This window comes from Ochotona curzoniae, unplaced genomic scaffold (genome assembly GCF_017591425.1).
Source record: "Ochotona curzoniae isolate NIBS_2020 unplaced genomic scaffold, NIBS_Ocur_1.0 scaffold_2683, whole genome shotgun sequence".
Classification (NCBI taxonomy): Eukaryota; Metazoa; Chordata; class Mammalia; order Lagomorpha; family Ochotonidae; genus Ochotona; species Ochotona curzoniae.
In genome coordinates this window covers 1,623,461-1,644,495 of record NW_024467100.1, presented here as the reverse complement: position 1 = coordinate 1,644,495, position 21,035 = coordinate 1,623,461, and the positions used below count along the sequence as shown (strand labels likewise).

The 21,035-nt window shown below is 47.0% G+C and overlaps 1 protein-coding gene across 1 annotated transcript in view; it reads right to left on the bottom strand.

The window, feature by feature from the left end:
• The window catches only part of TMCO1 (transmembrane and coiled-coil domains 1), a 50,748-nt gene extending 30,249 nt beyond the window's left edge, over nt 1-20,499 (bottom strand). Inside the window, exons 1-3 of the mRNA XM_041003183.1 lie at nt 20,281-20,499; nt 19,909-19,986; nt 10,448-10,507 (exon numbers count right to left, since the gene is read on the bottom strand). Coding sequence (XP_040859117.1) covers nt 10,448-10,507; nt 19,909-19,986; nt 20,281-20,350 — 208 coding nt within the window. The 5' untranslated portion in view covers nt 20,351-20,499. The remainder of the gene's footprint in view (nt 1-10,447; nt 10,508-19,908; nt 19,987-20,280) is intronic.
• Nucleotides 20,500-21,035: the final 536 nt, after the last annotated feature.

The window sequence follows — 21,035 nt, the reverse complement described above, 5'->3', positions numbered from 1 at the left end:
AAATGATCTGTCTATATAGCATGCTACTGCTTTCTTTGATCAGGTACAAGTATTTTTAACACCAGGATTAACTTACTCTATACACACTGATATAAAGGTACTTTAAAAAATTCATGGGAAATTAATCTTTGCATTGAAATATTATTACATTTAAAAAATATTTATTTGAAAGGCAAAATTACAGAGAAGAGAGGGAGAAATGCATTTTCCATCTGCTGGTTAACTCCCCAAATGACTGCAACACCTGAAACCAGTAAACAGAAGTTTTTCTCAGTCCCACCTGGGTCCAGAAACCCAAGCCCTTGGGGCACCTTGAGCTCCAGGCCACCTTGGGTTGCTTTCCCAGGCACATTATCAGGAAACTGAATCAGAAGTAGAATAGCTGGCACTAATACCAGTGCCTATATGAAATACCGGCCCTGCAGGTGGTGGCTTTACCCATGGTGCCACAGTGCCAGCCCCACCATATTTACTGAAATCTCTTTTTAGCTGACTAGCAGCTATATGCAATGTACTGTTCTGAGCACTGGGGAATTAATGAATAACAACAACAACAACAAACCAAAAATCTCCACTCATAAAAAAAATTATGGTATAAAAATAGAATAAGAGATAGCTAAGATGGCTGACTAATGAAGGTTGGTATAGGGGAGGGTGCAGAGAGAGACAGAATGTGGCACGGGAGTGAGCAGAGAGGCAAAGAAATACAGGGAGAGGTGTGCGAAATTCCCTGGACATCGCAGAGCCAAGAAGATCCACACAACTCAGAAGAGCAGCCAGAGAAAAAAGGCAGGGAAGTCAGCGACCCGATTGAAACTTGGTGAGTCATGATCGGGGGGAGTGCTGGTGAGAGATTCAGCCGACCTAGAGGAGACAGAGAGAGTTGGAATGGCAGCGACAGTGTGCAGGAGGGCCAGAGGCCCCAGTGGTGGGCGAACCAGACAGGGGCAGCAGCTGAATGGCCCCCCATCCCCAGAACTCACTCCCCGAGAGTGCTACACAGAGGGGGGCCCTCCCCCCTATCCTTTCCACAGGGATGGAAGATGCCTAGATCCTTTCTCACACAATCCAATGTCATCAGAACAATAGCCAGGAACCCTGAGCGGTCCTCAGGAACAGAAGAACAGTAAACTTCCTTTGGGACTCGGGAGGGGGGCTTTCTCTGGCCCTTATTTAGTTCCAACTTTGGATCCCCACCCTCTTGTGCAATGACCATCAGGGTTAGTCTGGTGCGCCCCCCCCCCAAATTAAAATTAGATTAGATAGACAGAGAACAATAAGGAAAGCTTAGAACCAGACAGGAATCGGTCAGCTTGGACTCACATATACCTTACTAGGTAGGACACAAAGATTAGTTACTCCTCAATAAGGTATTGAAGATTTCTCTGCACAGTTCTCCTAAAACTGCTTTGCCCCTCAATTGTTAACATATGCCTAGTTAGAGTTATAAGCCAATTGGGACTATCCTAAAATCTGCCAAGTTCACTATAAGTTGTATAGCAACCAGATGTGTATAAACTAAAATTGAAATGTCAACGAAGTAGTCACAGAATGTGGTTAAGAACTTGCATTTTCCGGGCCCAGCGTGATGGCGCAAGTGGTTAAGGTCCTTGCCTTGCACGCCCAGGATCCCATATGGGTGCCAGTTCTAATCCTGGTGGCCCCGCTTCCCATCCAGCTCCCTGCCTGTGGCCCGGGAAAGCAGTGGAGGACGGCCCAAAGCTTTGGGACCCTGCACCCGTGTGGGAGACCCGGAAGAGGCTCCTGGCTTTGGATCGGCATAGCATCGACCGTTGCGCTCACTTGGGGAGTGAATCATCGGGACAGAAGATCTTCCTCTCTGTCTCTCCTCTCTGTATATCCGCCTTTCCAATGAAAAAAAAATAATAAAAATAAAGAACTTGCATTTTCCAACATACTGGTTATTCAATTCCATTGTCAATTAACTCCATAACGTTGTAAATTGTTGTTGATGTTAAGTTGTGGCTTTTCACTGGGTGGGATGATACTCCGCCAGCTCTACTTTCAGACCAGTGACTGTCTCCCCAAGAAACTGTTGAATTTATCTGGACAATAAGATGCTGGACTCTATGCATGGTACATGCTTGCAATGTAGAAACCATGACTGAATTTGAACTGTGCTACTGCAACAATGTGGAGGAATTCATCATAGGGGGAGGGTATGGGGAGGGGTTGGGGGAATTCCAGAGCCTATGAAACAGTGTCATAAAATGAAATTAAATAAATAAAATCCAAAAGAAATACAATAATAGTGAAACACATTCTAAAACAAAAAATCATACCTTTGGTGTTAAGGACTGGCAAGGGAAAGGAAAGAAGAACAAGCCTTCTCTGGGTAAAAAGGACACAGGAGAGGTGACATGCAGAAGATACGTATGAAACTAAACTATGTACGGTCCATCATGGATTCTAGCAAATCAGTTCTCTAACAGTATAACAAGCCTTTATATTCTCAGATTACTAACCCATTCAATGGTTTTGTTCACAAGGCATAAAAACAGATACCTCCTATCTGCTGCTTTACTATGCCAAATGCCTTCTACAGTGAGAGATAGTCCCGGTCAAAGCCAGGACTCAGCACCTTAATCCAGATATCCCACATGAGTGGCAGGAACCCACATAATGAAGCTATCATTTGCTGGCTCTCAGCATGCTTTGTAGGAAAATAGAATTAAAAGTTAATTTAGGGCCCGGCACAATAGCTTAATGGCTAAAGTTCTTGTCTTGCATGTGCCGGGATCCCATAGGGGTGCCGGGTCATATCCTGGCTGCTCCACTTCCCATCCAGCTCCCTGCTTGTGGCCTGGGAAAGCAGTCGAGGACAGCCCAAAGCCTTGGGACCCTGTGCCTGCGTGGGAGACCCGGAGGAGGCTCCTGGCTTCAGATTGGCACAGCTCGGGCTGTTGCAGCCACTTGGGGAGTGAACTAGTGGACGGGAGATCTTTCTTCTCTGTGAATCTGACTTTACAATAAAAATAAATAAATCTTTCAAAGAAAGAAAGAAATAGTTTAAAAAGAAGGTTAAGTTAAAAAAATTTTTGTTCTTGATGTTGTTTACATAGATAGTTGACAAGGATGGACACCCAAGAAGACTACGAATCAGGATGGAGAAGGTCAAGGTATGGGGGAGGGGGAGTGGGACAAATGCTTCCAATTTTCCTTTTCTCCTGTATCTGAGGAGGGCGGGAAGGAGAGAGCGAGCCAGTATCCAGAGATGGGGGAATGTTCACTTATAAATCCTGATGTGGAGAAGAATGTTTGGAGAGATTTGCTTGAATGATCCTGATAGTTCTGAGACATCACTGGTTTCGTTGCTTCAAGGCTGAGAAAATCCTTCCAAGCTCCATTGACTGACAGAGTCACCCCAGTGCATCCACTCAGCCAGACACTCGCTGCCAAAGCTCAGTCAAGAGAATTGTTCAACCTGTTCTGCTCCCTGTCTTCTGACATAGCACTCAATAGCCTCTGCAGGCCTCAATGGGCTGGCCATCTTGTTCTCCAGATGCCCTGGGCATGTCGTGCACTGCACAGGCATCAGCAAATGAGGAGGCCTGGGCCCAATACAAGTATGTGATCCAAGGTCGGACCACAAATCTTATAATCTTCCTGTCACCAGAATTTTGAGTCCAGTAATCCAGTTGGAGAGTTTCCCAAGAAACACCACCTAGGGTGACCCAAGACCTGACTCTTGCATGTGCCAAGACAGAGCAGGGTTGGGCTCAGTCCATCACCCACATCAGACTATGCACACACTGCTGATTGTAGCTGCCTGATTAGGTCTGTCCCTAGCTCCATGTCCTATGCAAAGCAATGGGTACTATGGTTCAGCCCAACCCAGCCTGCCACAGACCTGGTCCTTATGCACATTAGTGAGAACTGCAGCCTAATTGGGGCAACCCCCATTAGCCCCACCAGACCCACCTCTGGCCCCAGTTCCTGCACATACTTGTATGCAACAGCAGACTACTCCAATCCGTGCGCATTCCAATTGGGCTCCTGTATATACCTATGGGTGTTGTAGCTTAGCTCAGCCTACCTACCCCATAACCCAGTCCACATGTATGACAATGGGTGCCACTGCCTTGTCCAGCCTGGTGTGTCCCCCACCCCTGGCTCTCATCCACACAAACAGGAGCTGAAGCCCAACAGAGGAGTGCATAGAGTTTATCCCCTAGACCCACTTTCCCAGATCTTGCACTTTCCGCGAGTACCACAGTCCTATCTGACACAACTTGCAACCTTCCCCTGGCACTTGCCAATAGATGCTGCAGCAAAGCCAGGCCAAGCACTTGAACCATTTGGGCCACTCCAAAACACAGCTCGCATGGACGCTGATGGTTGTTGCAGCCCTACCTAACCCGGTCTACCCCCAGCTCTCATGTTCACCAGCGGGAGCAGTGGCCCAGCAGGGAGGCCCTATTGCTCACTGACCAGGCTCACTCCCAGCCTGCAGTCTTGTGTGCGCCAGTGGCTGCAGCTCAGTCTGACATTGCCCATCTTGTCTAGGCATTCACTGGTGGGTACTGCAGCCTGGCAGCACCCAATCCCCCGACGCTAATGTGAACTGGCTGGAGTTGTGTTCCAACCCGACTTGCCCTGCACTCAATCCTGACTCTCAGACCTACCAGCAGGTGTTGCAGACTGGCCCAGCCTGATCCACCCTGAGACCTGACCCCACATGTGTGCTGACGAGTACTGTAGTCTAGTCTAACCTGGACTGCTCCCAGCCTCCATTCTGGTGCTCATCAGTTGGAGCTGCTTCTTAACAGGGGAGTGTGTCAAGCTACCTTATCAGATCAGCTCCCAGTCATGGGCCCCACATGTACACATTTTTGGTTATTTGGTTCATCCTGAGTTGGCTTACCCCCAGTCCTGACATTCACTGGCAGATATTGCAGCCTTGCCAGATCAGCCAACACCCACTCCAGCTCTATTCAGTAGGTGCCTCAGCCCAGCCCTATCTTGCCCACACCCAGATCCAGTTCTCATGTGGATCAGTTAGTGCCATGACCTAGCCCATTCTATCCCATACCTACTCTGGCTCTGGCGAGCCTAGCCCAGTGTGCTAGACTGTGTGCCAGACCCAGCCCACACACATGCCAAGAGATGTTGCAGCCACGTTGCAGCCTGGTCTGTCTCCATTCCAGCCCTCATGCTCACCAGTGGGAACTGCAGCCCAGTAGGGGCAACCCCTTAGCTCCACTACCACACCTGCTTCCAAACACAGATCTTGTGTGTGGATTGGTGGTAGTTTCAATCCAGCCTGGCCTGGTCTGCCCTCCATCTTGGCCCTTGCCATCAGATGCTGCAGCCTGGCCTGGCCTGACCGACCCCTGCCCAGTCTGCCCCCATCTCTGACTTTCATGCAAACTAGTAGATGCGACAGCCTAGGTCAGCATGGCCCATGTCCCATCCTAGCTCCTGCACATGTTAGTGTGCTTTGGCTTGGCCCAGCCCTGCCTGATCTGCTCCTTGAGCCAGCCCACATAGATGCCAACAAGTGGAGCAGCCTTGCTTAGCCTGACCCACACCCAGCCCTGACTCATGTACTCACCAGAAGGAGTTACAGCTTATTAGGGGAGTTCCTTAAGTTCACTCACTAGTGTGGGGCTCAAGGGTGAATATGTCACTGATTCAACAAGATGGCGACTGTCAAGGTCACTGGCCCACACCCAGATCTCACACGTACCAGTGGGCGCTAGGCCCCTACCCGACATAGTCTGCCTGCCAGTCTGTCTTTGTGTGTACCGCCGGACGTTGGAGCCAGGGCCACTCCACATCTAATTCCTGGGTGCACCTACAGGTTTTGCAGCCTGGACCAGCCTGGTCCCAAATCCAGTTCCCATGAGTGTTGGTAAGTTCTGTGGTCATGCCTCGCTTAGCTCGTCACCATTCCCAGTTCTCAAGCAAACCAGTGGATACTACAGTTCCACAGAGCCCACAAATGCCACCAGAATCTGGTCCCCTTGACCCAGTTCTCCCGTGTGCCAGTTAGTGTCATGGCCTAGCCTAATGTGGCCCACCCCTTACCCTGACACTCACTGGCAGGTACTATGGGCCGGCGATGCCATGCCAGCCCCCCAATACTAGCTTTCCTGTGCACTGGTGGGCAGTAGTTGATACTATATAGCCCAGCTCAAGTAGGTGGATGCATTGGTTTGACCCAGAAAGGTTCTCTGGTTTCCCTCCTTTAAACCACCTAGTCTCAGCCCCCTTGTTGACCTGTAAGTGCAATGGCCTGGTTGGCCACTTAAACAAAAACAAACAAACAAAAAAATTGAAGAATAAGCAATTATGCTGGCATACTGGTATAGTTAACACAAATTTGGCATTAACCAGGCCCAGAATGCCTGCCAGCTATTGGCTGCTTTTCTCCCAGCAGTGGAACACTTGCCTAGGTACAATGCAACCTAGGCAGTTGCCTACAGCTGGGGAGGGAGGTCCTTCTTTTTTAACAAGTATATCAGATAATGTGGATGCAGGTGGTCCACGGGTCATGCAAACAACTTTGAGACAGAAATAACTCAATGACATAAGACAAAATTACATGCAGGGAAGGGTTAAATTCTAGAAACACACTACAGAGAAAGTGGGAAAGTTGAATAAGAAAGCAAAAAAGTGTTTTAAAATAGTGGATCTGTACAGGACACATTTTACTGCCTAAATCTTCTCAGGTCTTGCTCTTCTGAAAGTATTTGACTTATCATCGTTCCTACCTTCTAATGACCATTTAGCTCTGCTTTTCCTGAATTTCTGCTCACACATACGACTTGAAACAATTTAATGGCAGCTCAAAAAGCTAAAACATGCTCATATATTAGACAGAAATATAAAAACAATCCAGGCCCAGCGCGATGGCACAAGTGGTTAAGGTCCTCGCCTTGCAAGCCCAGGATCCCATGTGGGAGCCCGTTCTAATCCTGGCAGTCCCGTTTTCTATCCAGCTCCCTGCCTGTGGCCCAGGAAAGCAGTCGAGGACGGCCCAAAGCTTTGGGACCCTGCACGCACATGGGAGACCCGGAAGAGGCTCCTGGCTTCGGATCGGCATAGCATTGGCCGTTGCACTCACTTGGGGAGTGAATCATCGGACGGAAGATCTTTCTCTCTGTCTCTCCTCCTCTCTGTATATCCGCCTTTCCAATAAAAAGAAAATAAATTAAAAAAAAAATCCAAGCATTTGTTTCTGAAATTAAAAATGAGACACATAGGTCTTCAGATAAAATGCAAATTAATGGCCCACTCAAAGATTGCAGGAGCAGAATGCTGGATGGGAAGCAGAGCAGTCGATGGAAAAATGGACAATATGAACAAAGGAAAGGCTTCACCAACAACAAATGCTAGATACAATCAACACGCAGAGATCCATTTTAATTCATTCTAGGAAGTTTGTCAGCCATGAACAGCAAATCTGACTGCAGGCTGGCTAGCAGCCAATTCAAAAGAAAAACAAATGGGCTCAAGGAACATCCATTAAATTAATTTCTAACAGTCACTGCTTGTACTGAGTTTTGAAAACTCAGAGACATAAGTTCTAGTTCTTTTTTTAAGTCAAAACACCTTTGTGTGACACTGTGAATTAAGTTTGTAAAAATATCCTATAGTAGTACTGCATCAAATTGTACCTGGCAGGGTTTTTCATAATTTATGAATAACAGTGCAAACACCAAGGTGAAATAAGGCAGAAGTTAGTTTATCAAGATCAAAATGAAGAAATTTATGTTTAGAGACATCTGATAGCTCAGTTTAATCCAAGAGTAAAATTTATATAGGGAGTAAATAAGTTTATCTTTTAAGCAACTACTTGTAAGTATTATGTCTTGTAGCTTCTGATACAGGATTTTTAAAAAGCAATTAACCATAAATATTTCCACTTGAAATTCCTGATAAGATTTTTTTTGGTAAGAAAACAACTCAAGGCTGCATTCCATATTAAGATAATTTGAATTTACATACTTCGTACTGTCAACATAAGCGCAGAGGATAACATGGCTCCGTTTTTAAACCTTGCCTATCCTTTTAGCAGACACTTTAGTCTTCTATGTGTAATGGCTTCATATCCTCACTACGCATAACTCCGATCTATGCAATCTGCTCTATCCCCCACCATGCCACTGAAAACATTCTTTAAAAAAAAATCACTAATAATCCCTCATGTCTCAGACATTTAACAGCTACCCTAGACCCTTTCTATCTCCTGAAAAATGTTCTCTTGACTTCTATTTCACAACTCCTTTCCCATTTTCTGACAATATTTCTCGTAGTTTCTCTTCTGCCACCCTTACATTGATGTTTCTTTAAGATGCGCCTCACCCGCAGCCCTACGTGGTAGCTCTTGCAATCTGATTTATCTGTGGATCCCACTACTACATGTAAGTGCAGGATCCTAAACGCTGCTTGTAGTTCTGATCTCTGGGACAGCTCACCAACTGCACATGTAACTCAGTATCAAGCATCTCCACTATAGTAAGACACAGGCACTTCAAACCCAACCTGCTCCAGCCTGAAATTATCTTTTATTCCCCATCTTAAATCTCTTCTAATATTTCTTTATTTTTTTTTAAATATTTATTTTTATTATTTTTTCATTGAAAAGGCAGATATACAGAGAGGAGAGACAGAGAGGAAGATCTTCCGCCCGATGATTCACTCCCCAAGTGAGCGCAACGGCCGATACTATGCCAATCCGAAGCCAGGAGCCTCTTCCGGGTCTCCCACGCGGGTGCAGGTTCCCAAAGCTTTGGGCCGTCCTCCACTGCTTTCCCGGGCCACAGGCAGGGAGCTGGAAGGGAAGCGGGGCTGCCGGGATTAGAACCGGCGCCCATATGGGATCCCGGGCGTGCAAGGCGAGGACCTTTAACCACTTGTGCCACCGCGCCGGGCCCTCTTCAATTCCCATCCAGCTCCCTGCTTGTAGTCTGGGAAAGCAGTAGAGGATAGCCCAAAGTATTGAGACCCTGCACCTGTGAAGGAAACCTGGAAGAACATCCCGGCTTCTGGCTTCAGATCAGCTCAGCTCCAGCCATTTTGGAAGCAAACCAGCAGATGGAGGATCTTTCTCTCTGTCTGTCCTTCTCTTTGTAAATCTAATCTGCCTGTCAATAAAAATAAGTAAATCTTAAAAAAAGAAAAAAAAACTTATTACTTCTATTTCTTCCACTTTTATTGAATTTGTATCACCTATTTCCTTCCGGCAGCTATGCCCTAGGTTTAGTTTTTTTTTTAAATAATTTCATGAATGGGTTACTTAAAAAGCCTTGTGACTTCCCTATCTCCAAAATCTCCTCTTGCCCAATCTGTCCTCCACACTGCTACCAGTCGTCTTCCTTCAACAGAACCTGATGTCAAGCTTCCTTTAAACCCTTCATCGCCATCTAAAGCCTTCTCCTGACAGTCAGCAGGTTCTGAAATGTCCCTTGCTGTTTTAACCCTATCCTGTCACACATAACTGCTAAGAGAATTTTGAAATGTGTAATAATGCATAGTATATTGTTGCAGATACAAATGCACAAGAAACACTAAACAGCATTTAAAAAAATATGTATTCAGCCAACTAACACTAATACCTCTAGAGTCAACTGAAAGATTACATACTCAGGGCATCCTGACTCCCATAGGTTGATTATAATATGCCGATCCGAAGCTACCCACGTGCAGATGCAGGGTCCCAAAGCTTTGGGCCATCCTTGACTGCTTTCCCGGGCCACAAGCAGGGAGCTGGATGGGAAGCGGGGCTGCCGGGATTAGAACCGGCGCCCATATGGGATCCCGGGCGTGCAAGGCGAGGACCTTAACCACTGCACCACCACACTGGGCCCCAGAAATCATGTTTGAACCAAGTATATAATATTAGACCGCATGTTCCCTGATCTTAGAATCAGGAAACATCATGAAATAGAAATCATATGTAATCACTTATGAAATGTTTTCTGGTAACCTTTTGGGAACAATTACTTAAATTCTAAATTACAAGGAAAAACCAAAAACAGATGGTCATTATTTCTCAGGGGAAGATAAAACTCTCTTAGCAGAAAATCATTTCCATCATTAGCCAATTTTCAGGAGGGAATCCATGGCAATATTTTTAAAATGGCAATAGTAAACATAGGTAACCTAAGTTTAATCGGAGAAAATCATGTTTGATATAAAAACAGTATACTTTCATAAACTATGCCAGGCAACATCAGCCAAGTTCAAAAGCTAGAACTACCATTTTACTAAACCACAAATTCTAAAACTTGGAGCCAAAAAGGAGTGATTGCCTAATTTCATCCTTTCTACTTCACAAAATGGTTACGAACCAAATGAGATAAGGTACACAAACACCTAATAAGCCATAAGATGATACAACATGAGGTGTTGTTAGTAAAAGCTTCATATTTTCATAATTAAAAATTTGTTTTCCAAGACAACCTCAATTTCAACTTACCTATTTTCTTCTTTTGTTGTCTACCAGCTGACTCGGTTATTGTTTCCTTCTTCTTTTCCACTGTAAGCAAAGCAGTAACAACAAAAATTAATTATGCAATACATTAAAGGAAACTTTATTACATTTGAGTTGGTGACAGACGCTTATTGAGAAACTGACACTGGGAGCCAGTGCCTTTGGCTCGGCGGGCTAGTCCTCCACCTCCAAGCACAGCATCTTATATGGGCTCCAGGAAGTGTTCCGGCAGCTCCACTTCCCATCCAGCTCTATGCTTATGGCCTGGGATAGCAACGAAGGATGGCCCAAAGCCTTGGGTCCCTGTACCCACATGGGAGACCCAGAGGAGGATCTTGGCCCCTGTCTGCCTCAGCTCTGGCTGTTGTGACCAAGCAGCAGATGGAATATCTTCGTGATTCCTTAAAAAAAAAAAAAGTAAATAACTGACTTCAAGCATGGTCATGATTGAATTAACTGGTGCTATGACTGGGGTGTGATTTGTCCACCAACAGTTTGGTGAGTTGCTGATTCTCAGGGTGACTATTTTTTAGAGTGGAATTTTTTAGAAGGAAGGTAAAATGGGAAAGGGTTTGGCCACTGGGGGCCACTGCCCTTATAAGGGATTCAGGTGGTTCTCCTGCAACCCCAGTCAGAATGAATTGTTTCAACAGCACCTTATCCTTGAATCGCTCTGAGGCTTCCTATTCGAACCATCGAATCTCTCTCTTGCACACGTCCGACCTGATACCAACTGGCAGGATATGACGCAACCAAGGGCCCTTAGAGCAAGCTGAGGAAATGGACTTGCCCAATCTAGGACTTTCAGACTACAAACCCATGAGCTAAATCAGTCTTTCCTTTGTAAATTATCCAGCTTCATGGATTTCGTTCTAACAAGGGAAAACGGGCTAATGCAACTGGCCTGCTCTCACAACTGCTCACAATACACAACAGTCTAAAAAGAAAACTGTAAGTGCTGTTAACCGAACACTAATAAAGGACTGCATTAAGACACAAGAATCAAGACTAAAATGATTTCAGAACTTCTCAAGGATTACTTCCCATACACAGCCAAAGCACAATTTTCAAGTTCTATTCTCTCAGACAACCATGATTAACACTCTCGTAACTATCCTGAAGGTAGGAATTTATTCATTCAGTTACTAGCTGCCTAAGTAAACGGTATTGTTCTAGGCAGATGAGCTAATCCAATCCTTGTCTTCTAAGGAACAATCTAGCCATGGCAAATAATTAAGTGACAGTTCCAGTAAGGAGGCAAAATGGACAAATGCACAGGGTAGGGAAATCAGGACAGCCAAAAACACGAAGACTGAGCCAGACATTCAGCCTAGCAGTACAGAGGCTGTGACTCTGTGTCCCCAGAGTGCCTGGGATTTCAAGTAACTGCTTCTCCGCCCACTCCCCCGCCGCCCCACCGCACCCAGCTTCAGGGTATCTACATACTGGGAGACACCTGGTGATGCTGCAGGCGGTCATAGCCCTGCAAGCCATGTGGGAGATGTGGGTTAGGATCCTGGCACGGCGGGCACTCCAGGGAAGAACTAGCAGTCTCGAGTGCTCTTTCTCTCAAACAAAAACACAACTAAATAAAGCATTCTAATGAGATCCATTTTTTATGCATTTCAATGAGCAATAAACAGCAAGCTTGTTAAAAGGAAAAATAGAGATAGTTAAACTTGTTGAATGTACTAAAAGCAAAACTGGTATTGCTGCCTCATCAAAGAAACATAAAACTCAATCTGACTCCAATGCTGCCAATGAAATTTAAAGTATTAACCAAATAAAATATGCACGGGTGTATGTAAGCCACAGCTACTGTTCTAGACAGATAATTGATCAAGCTAGTAGGGTGAGACCATAAAAGGAAATTAAGTCAAATCTCACATTACAGAAATAACATCTTAAAATAGAAAATGGACAGAAAACATTCAATGTCCTATCTTTATGATTAGCCAAAGAAACAAAAATATTTCTTTCTTATCTCAGAAGGACTACAGAACACAACAACTTAGCATTGAACCATGACTGCAAAAACAAAACAAGGGCAAGAAAAAGAATGCTGAAGAAATAAAACATGAGCACCCTGACATAGCGGGCAACAACTGCAGTCCACATGGGTGTTGGAGTCCTGGCTGCTCCCGGCTAACACATCTGAGAAAAGCAGCAGAAAATGGTCCAAATATGCAAGCCCCTGCAGCCCCGGGGGACCCAGAGAAAATCCTGGCTCCCAGCTTCTGCCTGTTGCAGCCATTTGGGGAGTAAATCAGATGGAAGATCTCTTTCTCCGTCTCTCCCTGCCTCTCTGTAACTCTGCCTTTCAAATATAATTAAATGAGTCTTAAGAAAAAAAAAAAAAACACAGAAATGCAACACCTATATTCATACTAATTTATCTTTACAAATGCTCTTGATCTTATAACAATCACGTCATAGGCACTTTAACCTTAAGTCTCTTAGTTACTAACATTAGCCTACTTCATGGCAGCAACACAATGAAAGGAAACACACTAGTATTTAAAGCACCCCAAAAGCCTAGAGCCCACCAGGATGAACCAACTTGCTACCTGGAACAAAGCATGTCATTTGTCAAACGTCCCACACCAGCTGGATTGCTTTTTGGGGATCAGAAGCCTCCAAATACTGCCAAAACTCAGGTCAAACCTCATTCTGATGCAATCTTAATTCTGTCTGCTTAGGTTTTTTACAAACTACAAATTTCTCTTGCCTGATCCATACCAAGTGGTGAATGCAAAGTAATATAAAGGATTATATGCATTTTTCCAATTCAAACTATTTATTCAAAGAGGGCATTTAAGTTATACTCTCTTTAAAAATTATGCTAAATATAGGGCCCAGCACAGTAGCCAAGTGGTTACAGTCCTTGCCTTCCACACACCAGGATCCCATACGGGTGCCAGTTCATATCCCGGCTGCTCCACTTCCCAGCCAGCTCTCTGCTTGTGGCCTGGGAAAACAACCGAGAATGGCCCAAAGCCTTGGAATGGAAGATCTTTCTGTCTTTCCTCTCATTTGTAAATCTGACTTTCTAATAAAAATAAACCTTTTAAAAAAGTCGCGCTAAACATAATCGTGTACTATAATTATTAATTCCAGAAGGCAGAATCCATGTGTATTCCTTTCACATTGCACTTCTGGTCAACTCAACCTACAACAAGCAATCAAGGATGTCATCTGATCATGTGAAAATGATACATGCCGAGTTTTAACAGATGACCCAGATAGAGGACTTCTGAACACAAGAAATGTCACAAACACCCAACAGCAAAATTTACCTCTAACTTATGCTCAAAGCAAGTATACATTTTTTTTTTTCAATATTCACTTGTTTTACTTCAAAGTCGGAGATACAGAGAGAGAAAAAAAAGTCACAAAAAGATCTTCAATCTGCTGGTTCACTCCCCAAATCAGCTGCGCTGATCAGAAGCCAGGAGCCAGGACCCCCCTCCGGGTCTCCCACTCAGGGGCAGGGTCACAAGGTTTTGGGCTGTCCTCAACTGCTTTCCCAGGCCACAAGCAAGGAGCTGGATGGGAAGTGGAGCTGTTGGGATTAGAACCGGCACCCATATGGAATTCTGGCATGTGCAAGGCAAGGACTTTAGCTGCTAGGCCACTGCACTGGGCCCAAAACTACTCGATATTATATGACAGGGAAGAAATCCATATCTGGATGACACTGCATGCTGCTGACTAATTCACTTCATGGCAGAACAACTTTTCACAAAACCTTTATGTAATGTTATGATATAGAGGTAACCTGCTGAGCAGTCAGCATATACCTACCAATTCCAACAAACGCCAGGTTTTGTATTAGATCCTGGGGATGCAATGGTCTCTACCCTCATGCAAGTTACAGTTTACTAGGTCAGACAGGCATCAAGCTAATGACTAAAAACATTTACAGGTAAAACTGCAATTGTGAAGAGAGCTGCGAGGGGAGCCCTGTGGGTAAATCAGGTACTCTGGCGGACAACCTGCCTCTGTCTGGGAGACGGGTAAAGGCTCTGCAATCTGAAGACAACCAGGGACTTAACAGACAAAATAAGAAGGCAAAATTGTTACAGGCAGAGGGATCAGCAGATACAAAAACCTAGCAGGAAAGCAAGCATTGACATGGAGATCAGAGTCAAAGCCTGCGTGGTTAGAGAACCAGGACAGGGCACTGCAGCAGAGGACAGGGAGGACCGGTACAGACCACGGGCCACCGACAGGCCGCATCTTCATCCAAAAGGCAATGTAAAGAAATCAAGGGTTTTAAGAAGTGTAAATAGCAATCAATTTGACGCGTCGAAAAATTACTCTAAATCTACTGTGGAAAACAACTTCTTGAGTTCCTGCAGATACACCAACGAGAAGGCTCCTAAAGCAGATTCAATAAAATCCAGCACAAGTTTACAGTAGATGGTGGTAGAATAGAGAGATGTGGAAAGACCCGAAAACTATTTAGGACAAGAACAATGGGCCTTAATAAGAGACTGAATATATGGGTGAGAGAAGAAAGTATTCAAGTCAACACACGTTTGCTCCTGCACGGCAGTCACTAATCTAGGTACAAGGGATACACAAGGAACAACAGAGAACCCTATCTCGGTGGAACTTCCATTCGAATTTGCAAAAATGAGTAATACGCAATAATATCATTACCAGCTAAATACTACCATATATGAGAAAGTAGTAAGAGCCATGGGTGGGGTGGAAGATGGAGAAGATCGCTGGGGAAGGTGTTAAGAATTCTCTTAGTTGTTTGAAAGGTAGCGTTAGAGTGAGAGAGTGGTTCTAAACAGAGTAGACAAGGCATAGATGAGCTTTGAAAAAAGATTTGAAGACATAGAGAGGTGGCCAAGCAGGTGCTATAGAGAGCATTCCCAAGCAGAGGGAACAGCTGAGAAAGGTCCCGGCCCTGGGATCTAGCTCAGCTGAGGACCAGGAAGCAAGATAGTCTGGTGCAGCTGAGAAGCAGAAGGAAAGATAGGAGAGGAAACAGCTCCACAGGCCACTGCGAGGATGTGGGCTTCTCCTGCGTGAAAATGAGACGCCATCACATGGTTATAAGCAAACAGGGCCAGGGCTTTTCGAGCCTATTCTATCTGGCATGTTGACAAAAGGCTATAGGGACACAAAAACACCTGTTGGAGGCTGTGCACACAAAAGATCTTCATGCTTAGCTCATCGTCGTGGCGAACAGTGGAGGTAGGAAAAAGAGCTCCAATCTGGGGAATATCTGAAGGTAGTCCAGTAGCATTTGCTGTCAGACTGGATGTTGGTTATGAAAGAATCAGATTCTCTGACCCAAAAATTACAGCAACTGGACAGCATGGCCGCTAATCAAGAGCAAGAGGGCTGTAATTGAAGCGGGCTAGGAAGGGAAGGACTATTCAATTTTGGATATGCTGGGTTTGAGACCTCTATAATACAGTCACGTGAAGACAGCTGTCCTACAGGTAAACCTATGACTCTCACATGGAGAGAACTGAAGAAAGGAATATAAGAGTCATTGGCAAATAAAACATGAAAATCAGTCCACAAAGGAAGTGATTAGAGGAAAAAGAAACCCTAAATTGTATGTCATCCTAACAATAAAAGATCTGGAAAAGAAACCAACAAGGAAAATGGGAAAAACAAAAAACCAATTAGATAAGGGATCCAAACCAGAACAGTGTGACGCTCCGCACAGCAGGTAAGCAGTACCCTGGGGGCAGTGTTGTGGCACAACAGGTTAAACTGCCACTTGTGATGCTAGCATCCTGTATCTGAACGCTTATCTGAGGCTTAGCTATTGTACTTCAGGTCCAACTTCCTGCTGAAGTACCTGGGAAGGCCAGACAAGTTGACCCTAGCACTTGGGTCCCTCTTGTGTGGGAGAGCTGGATGAAATTCTTGATTCCTGGCTTCAGCCTGGCCCACAACTGGCTGCTGTGTCATTCTGGGAGTGAATTAGCGGATGGAATATGTTCCCCATCCCCATTAGCCTTGTAAATAAATCTTTACAATAGGCACTGTGGCACAGTAGACTAAGTCTCTGCCTGCTGCACTGGAATCCCACATGACTGTTGGTTTGTGTCCAACTGCTCCACTCCCGGTTCAACTCCCTGCTTATGGTCTGAGAAAACAACAGAAAGACAGCAAATCCTTGGGCCCCTGCATCCATATGGTAGAGCAAGAAGAAACTCCTAGCTTCTGGCTTCGTATCAGCTCAGCTCCAGCGGCCATTTGCACAATGAACCAGCAGAAGGCATCTCTCCATTTCTCCTTCTACCTTTCAAATAAAAGTAAATAAATCTTAAAACCACATGAATAAATAAAGTGTACCAAGGCACCTAGTCTGTGCTATGGGAGGTAGTAGAGAGCTACTACGAAACAGGGAAATCCCTAAAGGAAGATCATGTTTGTGAGGGTAGACAGTGAATTTGGCTTTCAACATACTGAAGTGTACCATCCACATCACTATGTGGAGGAATGGCCAACAGTAATTTTAAAAGCCTGAGTTGGTCTGTCTCCAATCCCTTGTTTGCCCTATGATAACTATGCCATTAACTTGATGAGTCTCAATTTTCTTTTCTGTAATCTGGAGGTCACATGCAACTGACCCCCAAGTGGCTGCTATGCGTCTCAGATGAGATAACTGATGGAAAAACAAACCTGAGAGGTCAGCATTGTAACACAGCAGCTGCAGCCATGGCCCAGAGCATCCCACTCTGCAGTGCCCATTGAAGTCTCAGCTATCAGTGCACCTTGGAAGGCAGCAAAAGCTAGCCCGACTAGGTGGTCCCTGTCAGCCATATGGGAGGTTGGCCCGGCCAGGTGGTCCCTGTCAGCCATGTGGGAGGCTAGCCCGACTAGGTGGTCCCTGTTGGCCATGTGGGAGGCTGGCCCGACTAGGTGGTCTCTGTTGGCCATGTGGGAGGCTAGCCCGACTAGGTGGTCCCTGTCGGCCATGTGGGAGGCTAGCCCGACTAGGTGGTCCCTGTCGGCCATGTGGGAGGCTAGCCCGACTAGGTGGTCCCTGTCAGCCATGTGGGAATAGCCTGGCCAGGTGGTCCCTGTCAGCCATGTGGGAGGCTAGCCCGACTAGGTGGTCCCTGTCAGCCATGTGGGAATAGCCTGGCCAGGTGGTCCCTGTCGGCCATGTGGGAGGTTGGCCCGGCCAGGTGGTCCCTGTCAGCCATGTGGGAATAGCCTGGCCAGGTGGTCCCTGTCGGCCATGTGGGAGGCTAGCCCGACTAGGTGGTCCCTGTTGGCCATGTGGGAGGCTGGCCCGACTAGGTAGTCCCTGTTGGCCATGTGGGAGGCTAGCCCGACTAGGTGGTCCCTGTTGGCCATGTGGGAGGCTAGCCCGACTAGGTAGTCCCTGTTGGCCATGTGGGAGGCTAGCCCGACTAGGTGGTCTTTGTTGGCCATGTGGGAGGCTAGCCCGACTAGGCGGTCCCTGTCGGCCATGTGGGAGGCTAGCCCGACTAGGTGGTCCCTGTCGGCCATGTGGGAGGCTAGCCCGACTAGGTGGTCCCTGTCGGCCATGTGGGAGGCTAGCCCGACTAGGTGGTCCCTGTCGGCCATGTGGGAATAGCCCGGCCAGGTGGTCCCTGACGGCCATGTGGGAATAGCCCGGCCAGGTGGTCCCTGTCGGCCATGTGGGAATAGCCCGGCCAGGTGGTCCCTGTTGGCCATGTGGGAGGCTGGCCCGACTAGGTGGTCCCTGTCAGCCATGTGGGAATAGCCTGGCCAGGTGGTCCCTGTCGGCCATGTGGGAGGTTGGCCCGGCCAGGTGGTCCCTGTCGGTCATGTGGGAGGCTGGCCCGACTAGGTGGTCCCTGTCGGCCATGTGGGAGGCTAGGATTAAGCTCCTGACTCTTGGCTATGATCGGCTCCAGACATGGCTGCTGCAGAATTGGGGCGTGAACCAGGGGCGAGAAGAACACACTCTCCCCTTGTCTGTCTCTATCACTCTTTCAAATAAATGTTTAAAAAAAAAACTGTCATGAAGATTCCAGAAAAAATCATAGTATGCAGGAAGATAAGATTATATTTAATCCTTACAAGGAAGAATATTAAAAACTGAATCAGACCTACAAGCAATCATTCACATTGTACTTAGCTGTGTCCTGTGGCATTTCTACTTTCTTTTCATACCTACCTACATATTTATTTCAAAGATTTACAAAGACAGAGAGAGGGAGAGAGATCTTCCACCCCATGGTCCACTCCCCAAATGTCTGCAAGGCCACAGCTGGGCCAAGCTGTAGTCAGCAGCTTCATCCGGGACTCGCGAATACTTGTACCATATTCTGCTGCTTTTCCAGGCCATCAGCGAGGAGCTGTACTGGCATTGGAGCAGTTGGGCGGGAGCTGATGCCCACCCGAGATGGGCATCACAGTCATCTTTACTGGGTACACAACACCAACATTTACTTTATTTCAAAGACAACAAAACCACCTATTGTTAACATTTTCCTCAATACACTTCAACCTCCTCACGCACATGAAACTCAGCTTATTGTTGAAGAATTATCTTACCCTGACACCAGGGTAACATATATTATAATGACACATATTATGATGATAATGTTGCCATCTCCAAGCACACCTTGCACATTAAGATTTCCATATTCTAGGGGTTGGGGACATGGCATAGCATGTTAATATTCTGCCTGTGACATCAGCATCCCTATACAGGCACCAGCTAGAGTCCTGGCCGCTCCATTTCTCATCCAGTTCCTTGCTAATGGCCTGAGACAGCAGCAGAGGGTGGCTCAAGTCCTTGGCACCCTGCACCCGTGTGTGGGAGACCTAAAAGAAGCTCCAGGCTCCTGGCTTCAGACTGGCCCAGCTCTGGCCGCTGCAACCTTTTGGGGAGTAAACTTCTGGATGGAAGAAGTCCCTTTCTGTTTCTTTCTCCCTGTAATCCTGCTCATATGTTATTTCCTTTATGTGGTATGCCCTTCACCTATCTCCCTATCAAAGCCAACCATCCAGCAGGGACTGTGAGCTCATCTGCATCTTGCAGGCTTCCCCACTTTCTTGCAATTGAATGGGAAACATTCTTGGGAACTGCCACCAAGCCTAGCACCAGCCTTCTACGCTGAACCTGTTCCTGCCTTGGAGGTGCCCTGCCTCCTTCCAAGGCGAAAGCTACAGAGCAGCAGTGACAGATGAACTCACTGGGCTTCTGCCACCCACACGTGGGAGTACCTGGAATACAAACCGGCATCCATGCGGGATTCTGGTGCTTGCAAGGTGACAATTTAACCAATTAAACTCTTGTGCCGGGGTCTTTTTTTTTTTTTTTTCCAAAAAATTTCTAAGTAGACTTTAAGTCGTATTTATCTTTGTGCCCCTATAAAGTTTTCACATCAGTTGGTGCTCCTAAAATAATGTGATCACGCACCCGATGCGCCTGACACAAGTCGAGATTCTGTTGTCATACTTACGTTTCTTACTCTGCTTTTCCACTTCTGCCTTTAACCTCTTGTATTTGTCCGTCCTATACACCAGGACCCAGGTTATGCCTAAAACGTTAAGAGTAACATGCAAATAAGAAGTCCGGAACAGTCGCACAAAGCTATAGGGGTTACTGTTGAAGGAGGAATTTAAAGATTTTGGTACATATCGAGCCATATTTAACTTTCCTTCCAATCACTAACACATCCGACTCTCCGGCCCAAGACAACTTCAGATGTGCAAGTGTCCGCACAACGACACGCGTGCAAGCTACCCCACGCCTCCCTCCCGTGCGCCCCGGAGGAGGTCAGGCTCGCGGTCTCGCCCCGGCCCTCCAAACGTCCGCCCACAGCCGCTCTCACCCTCCGCCAGAAGAGCCGTGCACACCGAGATGAACACGATGAGCAGCGTGTCCGCGAACATGGTGCTCATCTCGCGGCGGCGTCCCCGCACCCCCGCCCGGCGGAGGGGAAGCGCTCCCGAGTCAGAACAGGGAAAAGAAACCGCCGGCCCCCCGGGTGCGCGACCACCCGCCAGTCAGCACGCCGGCTCTGACAGTCCAGTGAGCGCACTTCCGCTTCCGGGGCTGGCACCGGAACAGCCCTCTCCGGGGAGCCTGGTGGCCGCGCGACTCTGGAGGAGACCAACCCGGTAAGTCACCGCGGCCGAAGGGCTGGCGCTCGGGCCGAGTCTCGCGAGACTTGGCGCCCGAGCACCCTCGGGGGGAATGGCGGCGCGCAGGGCGCCTTGGCCCGGTGCTGTTCACCTGTGAGGCGCCAGCGCCGGCGTCCTTGGACGGGAGACTGCTGTCTGGGGCTTGCGCCTCCGCCGCGCTTCTCCGGGCGTACTGTTCGTTGAGGCTGGGTTTGTCGTCAAGTAGGAAGATACTGAGCGGCCCTAGGCGGAGTTGGGACGCAGAAAGGATTAGTCGCGGGCCGCCGGCCTCAGGGGGCTCCCACCTAGCCGAGGCAGAACCCTGCCGAAACGTTGAGACTAGAGTTCTAACAGAGCTGTGCTCTGCCGTGGCGGGTGAAGAGCTAAGGACGTGGAGAAAGGGGGAAAGGCAAAGATACTGATGCGTGAAAAGTACAAGGTGGGGGTCCAGCACAGTAGCCTA